An 11,369-nucleotide genomic window follows, 5' to 3' on the forward strand; every position below is an offset into this window, starting at 1 on the left:
TGGCCGAACTCAGTGTTAGTGAACTAACTGTCTCCGATGAGGGTTGATGGGACAAGGTTTTGATTAGGAAGACTTTCGGGGTGCAATTAGCTGAGAGGTTACTTGCCATCCCGCTACCTTAGGGAGCATCAGATAGACAGGTTTGGGTGGCAATCGGGACAGCGAGGGTGCACTTAGTTGACTTACAGGCAGTGATGGGTGGTGAGGCATCTAGGCGATGTGATGGCAGCTGGACTAAAAGATGCGAGTTCACCCCTAAGTGGCATTGTTTACCTAGAAGATGGTCTAGGACTGCCTGCTGACCAGGAGCATGCTGGCTAGGAGGGGAGTCAGAATTTTTTTGATATGTGTGGACTGTCCGAATTCGGTGGAGATTGTCAGTCATGTTTTGTTTGAGTGCTCACGGGCAGCACATGTTAGGAGGAGGGCATTGTTTCCCCTACCGAGGATCGATGTGGCAGCTGGGGACTTTCTACGGCATGTGAGGTCTGCCATACAATCCCCGAGCACTGCAGAGTGAGGTATTGCTATTGTCTACTTGGCTTATCACATTTGGTTGGACAGAAATGACAGTATTCAAGGACAGGAGGGCACCCCTGAGGTCTGTTGTGGAATGGGCTCTCCATCAGGTTGTGAAAGTTATTGAGACTGTCGGGTCTGATTCATCTAAGATGGCTAGGCATATCTGGGACCCCCTCTTCGCTATCACAGTGCCCAGGTTTGTCCTTGTTACTTGAAACCCCCATCCCCTAACCATCTTAAGATGAATTTTGATGGGAGTCTGTCCGCTAGTGGTGATAGTGCTAGAGTGGCATTTGTGATTAAGGACCAGGGCTCGAGGTTGATTGCTGTAGGGAGCGTCGTTCCTTCGAGGTTTTAGCATTTGGGATAGAGCTTAGGGCAGCATGGGAGGGACTCTCCTATGCGAGACATATGTTAGAGGCTAGGTCTATCATCTTGGAGGGAGACTCAACCTCATTAATTGAGCGCATTACTGGAGGAGGGGCGGGGGAAGGCAGAGCACCCCCTCCTAGGCGACACATAACAGAGTGTCATGCTTTCCAGGTCAGGCATGTATTTTGGGAGGCAAACAAAGCTACTGATTGGGTCGTCTCATTTGTTGCTCATCATTCTGAAGAATTTCTTTGGACCTAGCAGACCTCTGCTCCTCCTTTATGTAGCCTTCTTGCTAGTGATGTAGCTGGCTGTACTCATGCGAGATCAGTGTGAGCAGCCGATGTACAAATAAAACCAAAAAAAAAAAAAGAGTTCAATTTCCAATAAACATTTTTTGTGGTTCATTATGCCCTGATATTCCTTTCCCTCCGCCAACTCCTTTCCAACCAGGAAGTAGCTCTGAAGCTCTTCACCCCAGGTCTTCTAATTTTAAAAAGAAACCCAGGTTCTGATGGCTGCATCGCACAGAAGTGAACCTCAAGGCTTGGGCGACTTGATATCAGCCTTATGCCATTGCAGCTTGTATGTATACTATCTTCTTGGTAAGTTACAATGAACAGATATGGCCAAAGAAAAATAGATAACGAACATAAGACAAACACATTCTCCACAATGACATGCCACAATCAGTTCATCCATAAAGGAATATTGACAACAGTCAAACACCAACTTTACTCTGGAAAGCTACAGTCTTGGTGCCGGATGATACTCTATGCCATACTCTCAGTGCCGAATGAAGCCAAAACCAAGCCTTCATTTGCTCGGCTCAAAAAAGTACTGTTCAAGAACGAAGTCATTTTCATATATCAGGGAAAGAAAAATATGCACTATTACTGTCCAACACTATTCAACCCAGCCAAAAATACATATAGGCCGTTCCTCGTTAAAACCTTGGAACAAGCTCCACAGCTGCAACAGACCCTAGAGGTACAAAAATGTTTTCCTTCTCAACTGACTGTACAGGCCAAATCAAACGATAAAACTGGCAACCCGAACTCCAACAACAAAACAGGTCCTAAAACCACACCAAGTGTTTTGTTAGACATGCATGCCATTACCATTGGAGTGGAAGCTTCCATCTAATAAGCTTTTTGCAGGCTTCTTGGTAATCCCAACTTGGCAGGCATTCAGCTTTGAAACAGGATTGCTTGGAGTATTTTTGGTAGGTAGCTGGCTAGAATGGGTGGTACCTTGCAGCAAGGCATCCAATTGCCCGCATGAGGCTGCTATAAGGCCTATTAAAGAGCGAAAATGCATGCTTGTCAGGCAGGGACTGTAAATGAAAGTAAACGAGGGCATCCTACAATGTCCCATTTCTTTTGGGTGTAAATAAACCATGGACCTCCAAAGTTTGAACCAGATATGCAAAAGCAAATACAAGCATGCAAATGGAAAAATAAAATACAAATGACTGCCACAACACATACAGGACAGGTTAAGTCCAATATCTGTCAACGACAGCTTGGTACATCAATTTATGTTATGCGAGCACATTACTCAAAATGCTCCAGTAGTCCCATAATATTTTTCGCAATGCACATAAAAATGTCAAGTCTCTTGAGACTCGTAACAAAATACAGCAAAATCCAAAATCCTTGTATGCAACAGCTATTAACAATGCGCACACCATACAAGATAGCAATGGACATAAAGATGATCAGTAGAGCCAGGGAACAAAGTGACTTTTGACATGGCCAGACTCACAGATCTCGAATTGAGTACTCATCCATACACATTACACATCATCATTGCAATACAAAAGAAATTCTTAAAACGTCAATTTTATAAATATACGGAAAAGAAATTACATTGATTATCTGGTTCAACGATGCTAGTTTTAGCACACTCAAATACCAGAGTTTACATCACTACTGTAAATTATAACTAATAAGTTTCGACAAACCATTCTATTTGTTCATGCTACACACAGATTATGTCTTAGCATCAAAAATAGGTGCAAGGCGTCGGATTCTCTCAACCACAAAAAAGAGAATTCAAGTGCACGCACTGTTTGCTTATCTACATACTGATATTTGTCCTAGTAGAAACATTACATACGATAAACAAGTAACAAAAAATTCAATATACCCATGATGGAAAATAAAGCATATATAAAATAGCAATCAAATAGAAGAATATGTTGCACTCAGATTGGGATTAATTTTTCAAGGTCTTTGTCCAAGAATCATAAACTGCCAAGAAGAGTCCTAACTACATGTAGAACCTCTACTGCAGGAAATTAGGGATATACTAATGCATATACCTTGGGTGTCAATCATGTACCATCCTCAATAGTGGAATCAGCTTGCAAATAGCTTGCGAAAGCAAGTCAAAAAATATAAGAAAGGGAGGAGCAGTGTTATATATTAGACAAACACATGCAGGAATGTGAATCCTTTTTTTCATGGCATTGATTTGTTGATTAATCTACCCACATTTAGCTCAGAAAAAAAAAAAACTTAATCTACCCACATTTAAAATGTAAAGAAAACAACCCCAATTGTCGATACATGTACATCAGTAAAGATTGAAATTATGCAGCATTGTAATTTCATATCAACCTAAATAACTGCTTGTGTGCCAGGTTTAGGTTTTTAGGTACCCAGAGAGCTAAAATGTTTTCGAGTTACCACTGCTGTTTTAAGTCAAGGAAAATGAGACTGTTAATATTTTCCCAAAGAAACGAAATCACAGAGAATCAAGAGAACAGGCATCTTACGGATGCTTGACCTTAAAAGAGGTAAAAGAGGAGTTTTAAATGTGGAAATAAATAGGTAAGTAAATAAGTTGGCTCCAATAAAAAGGAACCTAGCATGTTTTTTGGTTATCAATGATGAAAATAAATTAGACCGAGATCATTGTATCTCATCACTTGAGGGCGCCAGAAAAAGTGACACGATACCTAAAAATGGAGCTGAAGGTTTTCCAGGTCGTGACTTGAACTCTGGATGAAATTGCACTCCAACAAAATATGGGTGCAAAGGCAGCTCAAGAATCTGCAAGAATCAAAATGATCAAACGAAATCCATCAGCAATGCAAAAGGCATCCACAGAAGTAGGAAGAAAATCAATTGCACAGTTTCACATGCATACCTCCATTCGTCTTCCAGTTTCATCTTTACCTACAAATTCAAGACCAGCTCTTTCAAGTTCCATGATCATATCAGGGTTTACCTGGATTAGAATATAAATATGTATAGATATGTAAATTGACAATATAAAATCCCAATGCTCCAATATATGGCGGTGATACTAAAAAAAAAATGTTCAGCATGAAAGAGAAATATAACCTCTCTTAATACTAGAATAGAAGTCAACAGATACAACAAATATATACCAGACAATCATGTAATTACAAAATCAATATAATGCTACACAAAGCAATGTCATAAAACAGACCTCATATCTATGTCGATGCCGTTCATCAACATAATTCACATTGCCGTACCTACCAGAGAAAGGAAAAAAATACAAATCAAGTTCTCTGTTTTATCTTCTTTCCCTTACAGAAGCAGAGGGATTAACTCCACCTGCCCAAACATGCATCATAAAAACAGGCAAGGTTTGTCAAGGGATGTCTCAGTCCTTACAATTTTGCAGATTTGCAGTCGGTGACATGGAAAAATGTCGTCCTTGATCCAAGTCGCATTGTTCCCCCCATGTGAGTTTTTGAACCCTGTAAATGTCAACTCCCAGATCATGATATAGAAAGATTTTTCATGATCAAATGCATTTTAAAATATGAAAGTGTGATCTTGAAGATAGTAACCAAGTTGACCTCTGGCATAAAAATGACACATGGACTTGTTGTGTCTGGGTCAAACTCTGTGCTGTTCGCATCCTGCATGTTGAGAACAGAACGTGCAAACTCAATAACAGCAATTTGCATTCCAAGGCATATGCCAAGAAACGGAATATTATTTTCTCGGGCATATTTTGCTGCAAGAATTTTCCCTTGCACTCCCCTGTCCCCAAAGCCACCTGGAACTAGTATGCCATCTGCACCCTGATATGAAATACTATTTAGACGACTGCAAGAGAAACATACAAAATAATAAAGCACAATGAAATAGGAACTAGAAATATAGCATTAGAATTCTGGTTTGGCTATAAAAACACTAGAGCCATAGGCAAAGGAGCCGCTCACCTTCAAAAGACTCCATGCCTTCTCATAAAGATTAGGTGCCTATACACAATAAATAGGAAAAACGTTTCCAATATTATAAGTTGATAAAGATAAAAATCTAAGGGTATAAAGACTGAATAAAGCAATAAACCTCTTTCTCAGTTGTATCTTCAAGGTCGCTAGCAGGAACCCAATCAACTACAAGTTTCCGATAACAAGCAATAGAAGCATGCAAAAGAGCCTGGAAACAGGTTACAATCAAAAGGACTGATGGAAGCTATAGGTACGAGTTGCAAAATCACATCATCTGAGAACATCATATCCATCATTTAAGTACATACAGAACCATCACAAAATGCAACACAAATTGAAACTCCAATAGCAGCATCACGTAGCGACGTAGTGTTCAAAGCTCAGACTTTTACGTATCACATTTGCACCCAAAATTTAATGGTTGGTACCAAATTAAAAAAAAGTAGCATATTAACTCCTTGCAAGCAGTGTAGCGCATCTTTTAGTAAAGATGTGTTATCAAGGGACCAAGCACTCTTATGCTTGACTGCCAACCCCATCTTTTATGCAGAAAATCTAGTTTTTCACATAAAAAAGCCAAAAGATGGCATCTTAACAACCTTGCATGAGATAATACAAAGCCCCAATAGGAGGTATTCTGTTACTTTCTGCTTCCACTGCCACCGCCACAGAAAAGAAAAGAAAAGAAAAGACACAGGAAAATTCCAAATTTTGATTTCTAAGTATAATGCATCAAACTAGATTTTTTTCTTTTTTTAAAAAAAATATAGAAGCGATCAAAAGACAGCATTAAAGGCATATTGCGCCATTTGAAACATACGGTCATTAATATTGGGTAATGCAGAATATTATAGTATTTGAATCGTGCGATGAAAGGCCGACAGAAATATCAACAGTTTTCTACTTAAAACATTTTCTGTCCAAATTCAAGATTTCAAAATTTCCATGGCATGCAGTTGGTCAAGATAATTTGTAATGTCAAAGTGGCATGGCCACTTACGCAGGTGGTTTGCATTTAAAAAATATCTAAAAATTTATTATCCATAATAATAGATAAAATAGAAAATAGGAGATGAAACAGTGAAGGATTAGGGAAAAATGAGAAAAGGTTATAAAAGGGAGGCAGAGGGAAACATATGTGGGGCTTACACTTTTGGTAGCCACTTTTGCACCTACAAAGCAGCCTATCCACATGGAAAGGCAGCCTAAACCCTATGAAGGGCGGTCAGGTGCTGCATATGCAGCCGCATAGACTGTCTCAAAAACAATGTGCAAAACCTAAAAACATATCTATTAAGAAAAACATGATATATTGAAGAAAAGAATAAAAATTTTAAACCACAAGAAATGGACAAGAAAACAGTTGCCCAAGAGTGTTTTTATAGCACTATAGTGATTGTTATAAGGTAGGGGTGGAATAGAAAGGGTACTGGGCTGCATGCCACATCTGGACAACTGTAACAGAACCAACGTGACGAGTGCATATTCTTAATGCAAATAGAAACCTACAGAAAAAGGAAATGAATGAAGAAACTGTCCACAGAGGGACAGCTGAGAAGAAACTTACCTTCAATACTGAAAGATAAGAATCAGGAAGACCAGTATATTTTCCAACCATAGCAATTCTGACCTGTAGGTCAGAAAAAGCATCAATATAATGCAATCAGCAGTTATATACAGTCCGGGCCCTAAAAATAAGTCAAGTGCTTGAAACCCACAGGTTCATGCAATGTGTCACAGATTTCAGCCCTGGACACCCACTCATCCAACTTGGGCTCCCCAGCGACACTGAATAGAATGGAGACAAAATTGTTGTGCGGCAACAAAAAAAAAAAAAGAAGTAACCGTACCTACAGTAATATATATTAATATGTGCAAAGTGCAAGATTATATGATTTCTTAAAATGGATGGATAGCTGTAGTTAACAGACAAACCCTAAAAGGTCCAATCTTCTTAAAATAGCTTCATGTGCCTTCTGGTCCTAACAAAAACAACAGAACGATATGATTGATTAAATTGACTTTGCAACGACTGCCCATACGCAGCTCGAATGGGTAAAAAACAATAATTTCAGCAGTAGAAAAACAATTTAAAAAGAAAGCAAATATCACCTACCCTTAAAAGCAAAGGAATGCGCCAAATGTTTGCAACATCATAGAGGGTAACTATATTCGCTGCCTGCAACATGAATTTTACATGATTTAGGAACAGACATGGTTTAACTAATAAGATTGCCCTCATATATGACCCACTAATATGGCACATTAACAATCATCTTGTTGGACTAAGATACCGGAACATGACAAACTTTTGACAATTTTTCCTTCACGTTTTCAACAAGTGGCTGCAAGAAAAGTTCAATCCATTGATCAGAAACCACCAATAGCACCACAAAAATATTGAAAATCATAGGTACATAGAAAAAGAAAGTTAGGGTGGGACCTTCGCACTACGACAAGCTAGAATATTTGGAGTCAATCCAAGTCCTCTGAGCCCCCTAACACTATGCTGAGTGGGCTTAGTTTTCTACATGTAGAAAAATAGGTTTAATCACAATCTCTCTACTGATTCTTAGAGAATGGTTCATTCAAGAAACATTTCCATAGGGTGAATATCGAGTTAGAAATTTGAATTACATACCTGTTCACCTACTACGTTTATAACTGGCACAAGACTGACATGAACTAGGCAAAAGTTGCCAGGCCCTGAACAAAGAACCACGAGGACAAAAAAGTCACTCTGTGATAGAATCTCAAAGCAAGTCGATATTTAATTTTTTTAAAAAAAAAAACTCAGTGTGCGGGCATAATCACCTCACCTACATGGTAAGAAAATTGACCCAAAGCTTCAATAAATGGCATCGACTCAATATCCCCTGCATCAAGAATGTTATTGTTATTATGCCAATGGTGATCTCTGTAGCACACCTATTTGACTATTGAATGGATAGCAAAATATTTCAACATGGAAAGAAACAAATTAAGCAGCTCTCTTTAAAAATAACAAATAAGGTACCTATAGTTCCACCCAATTCTATGACACAAACATCAGCCGGCCCCTCTTGGCCATCAACGGGTATCATAGCCACACGTTCAATCCACTCTTGTATGGCGTCAGTAATGTGGGGCACAACCTTTACAGGAGCCAGTAAGAAGTAATCAGGAGAAGGATACTACCTCAATTATCCAATAGACATAAAAGCAGGATAATATAGCTAACAATTAAGACAAACCTGAACTGTTTTCCCAAGATAATCTCCCCTTCTCTCCTTGTCGATGACAAACTACACAAAGCACAAAGAAATAGCTGAGAGACTTCAAGAAAATGTGCGAGCAAAGTAAAATTGCACCAGACTGGAGAATTCTGAATATACAAATGCTTTAAGCTAATTTTAACCTTGATATCTTCTGGTAAGACCAAATATCTGAAGTAATTGACCGAGATTTTTTCATACAAGTTCAAGAAGCAGAGCTGAAAACTTCAATACCTGATAAATTTTCCCAGTCGTTATGTTGTTGTCACGAGTTAATTTAACATCCAAAAACCGCTCATAGTTTCCAAGGTCCAGATCCACCTAAAAAACTAACACATGTAAGGCTCCATAATTTCACTTAGCTGATAAACAAACTTATAAAGGTAACAAGTTCTATTTCGGTAATTTTTCCAGACCAAGCAGAAGGATAATAGCAAATGGAATAGAGATTCACATGAATTGTTTTACATCAAATGAACATGCCAAAAGAACAAAGTTAGGTTTAAGGAACCACAAGACAGTCAAAATGGAAAAAAATTTGCATACTCGAACGGTATGTTTCAACCACAGCTTTCAAACTTAAAGATATAAATTGTTATTAGATATTTTAGAAGTGTAGCTAACAAAATGATCGATCATGGTTATGCCAGCCAAAAAAAATCATACGTCATATCACCAGATGAACTTAACTAAACACTAAAACAATCGGACAGGGCAATCAAGAATGATGCCAATATTCAGAAACCCCTAATAGTGCACAGGCCCAAAACAAATACAATCTAAGGAACTTCCTTACCTCCCCTCCATCATCTAAAACGAACACCTCCCCATGCTCAAATGGGGACATTGTTCCAGCATCTGTGTTCAGATATGGATCTGCAAATGTCAGTAATAAAATCATGTGTCACCCATTCAGCTAGCAAATCACGGTAACAGAAACATTTACCGGACAGGGGTAGAGACGACATTATTGAAATAAAATTAAATTCCAAAAACCCAAAGCTATGAACGGAAGAAACAATAAAACTGTGGGCGGAAGTGATTGGAAGAGAAATATATGAATTAATCAAAAACTGGCCATCTCTGAGATGAGTTCAATCCCCCTTCTCTTTCACTGGAGCCAAGATGAGCATATAAGGATAAAAATGGTGGTCCCCATGCCCCAGCATTGACCACATGGCAGGTGCCGTCCACTTCTCCACAATCTCTCCCAGAAGCAATTTAACATACTAAAATGATAAAAGGGGGGGAAATAAACCGCTCTAATTTTGCTCCACTATCTCCACTTTCCGTACTTTGCTTCAGCTTGAACTAATTTTGTTCAAGATAAAGAGGAGCGCATGTAACTGAAAAACTCTAAAATTTTCTTCAAGAAAGCAACGAGTTTGCGAACAGGGAATTTGCAAAGCTAAAATGTTTTGCTACAATGAATTGCCACAGTTTGAGATTAAAGGGGAAGTACCCAAAGTAAGACAAAGCCGTGGGACTCATTAGGGTTTTGTAGCGCCACTTTAACCCAAAAATAATAGTAATAATAGTAATAAAACGTTTGGAAGCACGGATGAAATAAAGAAAAGGCAAACTAAAGAAAGACATGAAACCTCGTAGAAGAAAAAACCAATCTTTTAAACCCTAATTAACAAAAATACCAAAATGATTCTTTTGCCAAAGAAATTAAAAACACGTATTAAAGTACATAAAAGCACAGATAATTTCAATAGCTCCAATGGCATGAAATTAAACATAAGCGGAAAAAGAAAAAAGATCCGATCGATCTTGCAATGCACTAAGCAACAAAACACCAAGATGATTCACGGATTCCTAGATAAAAACATAAACCTTTCGAGACACAAAAGAATCACATTCGTGGATATCTAGATGAAACAAAAAAAAAAAAAATCAGTACTCGCTGAAGACACTATAACCCCAAGAAATAAGAGAAGAATCTTTCTTTCTTGTTCCAAGAAAAGGGAACCATAAAAAAGAACAAGAACAGTCGCTGACACCAAAAGATCAAAAGAGGAAGCAAGATTACCGATCTTAATGGAGGTTACGCGCAGCCCGCACGCCTTGAGGACGACTCCAATGCTGCTGGCTGTCACCCCTTTCCCCAGCCCACTAACCACACCCCCTGTGACCAATACGTACTTCATCCCTCTCTCCTTCTCCCCTGTCTTATGTAAATATCTGGAAAGCAATCTCTCAGAGTGTATATCCACGCAATAAACAAGAAATCTTTGGAACTTGCGCACTATCTTCCAATAAAAATGACTTCTTGGAAAGAGAGAAAGAAAAGGAGAAGATTAGAATCCAAGAAAGAAAGAGAGAAAAGAATACTAATGGGATTGAGAGAGATGGAAACAGAGGAGAAGAGGAGCTCGAGTACAAGAAAGGATGAGCGGTGACGACCTCCCACCCTCTCTTTCTCTCTCTATATCCGTGGAGCCGTTTCGAGGAGAGCGAGCGCCTCCCTCGTTGGAAAAGAGAAGGCGGAGACTAATGGTACGAAGAAGAGGAGGACTGTGGGGGATTGGGGGAGGAAGCGGAGGCCATTAAATAAAAACCCTGGCGACCGAGGCCCCCCTCCGCTCCTCTCCGTCGCCTTGGGTTTTATTTTCACGCCTTTCTACTTCCTGGTCTACTACCATAACGGCCTCTGTATAGGATTTGTGGGGATTTGTGGCGACCGGCGATTGCCGGTTGTCTCATGACAGTTGTACTTTTTAAGGATGACGGCGACGTGTGCGCGTAGCGGGTTTCGTGAGCGGTGTGAAAATAAGATCGCTTTGAGAATTAATAAATGTTTTTAAGATTTTTTTAAGCATATTGATCCCTAATATATTTTTTATCTGTGAATTAATCTGTCTCCTTTATATCTATATAAAAATCTTTGCAGAGTCGTCTGATTATATAATCGAACCCTTTCGCTGTTTTCGCCACCAAACCTTTGTTAAAAGGATCATAAAATGCAAAAAAATACTTGGCTTGACAGCCAATAA

At 39.0% G+C, this 11,369-nt stretch overlaps 1 protein-coding gene across 2 annotated transcripts; it reads right to left on the reverse strand.

Moving 5' to 3' along the window:
* Nucleotides 1-1,670: 1,670 nt before the first annotated feature.
* On the reverse strand, nucleotides 1,671-10,983 carry LOC120103741 (CTP synthase-like). 2 transcript variants are annotated; one of them, XM_039129159.1, is made up of 22 exons: nucleotides 10,757-10,866; nucleotides 10,406-10,644; nucleotides 9,167-9,246; nucleotides 8,605-8,691; nucleotides 8,350-8,400; nucleotides 8,133-8,250; nucleotides 7,936-7,992; nucleotides 7,758-7,822; nucleotides 7,560-7,643; nucleotides 7,411-7,461; nucleotides 7,233-7,295; nucleotides 7,052-7,098; nucleotides 6,835-6,904; nucleotides 6,684-6,746; nucleotides 5,235-5,324; nucleotides 5,105-5,143; nucleotides 4,736-4,963; nucleotides 4,548-4,633; nucleotides 4,357-4,405; nucleotides 4,051-4,131; nucleotides 3,860-3,953; nucleotides 1,671-2,192 (listed from the first exon to the last, which is right to left on the reverse strand). In XM_039129159.1, exons 2-22 carry the CDS (start codon nucleotides 10,521-10,523, stop codon nucleotides 1,996-1,998), a joined length of 1,818 nt encoding a protein of 605 aa, XP_038985087.1. In that variant the 5' UTR covers nucleotides 10,524-10,644; nucleotides 10,757-10,866; the 3' UTR covers nucleotides 1,671-1,995. The 2 variants fall into 2 exon arrangements, with proteins under 2 accessions (XP_038985087.1, XP_038985086.1); XM_039129158.1 differs by having other exon boundaries at nucleotides 10,406-10,983.
* Nucleotides 10,984-11,369: the final 386 nt, after the last annotated feature.

Source organism: Phoenix dactylifera, chromosome 8, assembly GCF_009389715.1.
Source record: "Phoenix dactylifera cultivar Barhee BC4 chromosome 8, palm_55x_up_171113_PBpolish2nd_filt_p, whole genome shotgun sequence".
NCBI classification, from domain to species: Eukaryota; Viridiplantae; Streptophyta; class Magnoliopsida; order Arecales; family Arecaceae; genus Phoenix; species Phoenix dactylifera.

Excerpts from the sequence above, each read along its gene's own strand:
- LOC120103741 (XM_039129158.1), bottom strand. The coding sequence starts at position 10,523 with ATGAAGTACGTATTGGTCACAGGGGGTGTGGTTAGTGGGCTGGGGAAA. Across the intron at positions 7,993-8,132 it reads AGAATTGGGTGGAACTATAG|GGGATATTGAGTCGATGCCA; the intron begins GTACCTTATTTG and ends TTCTTGATGCAG. Across the intron at positions 7,462-7,559 it reads TAGCTTGTCGTAGTGCGAAG|CCACTTGTTGAAAACGTGAA; the intron begins GTCCCACCCTAA and ends CTTTTCTTGCAG.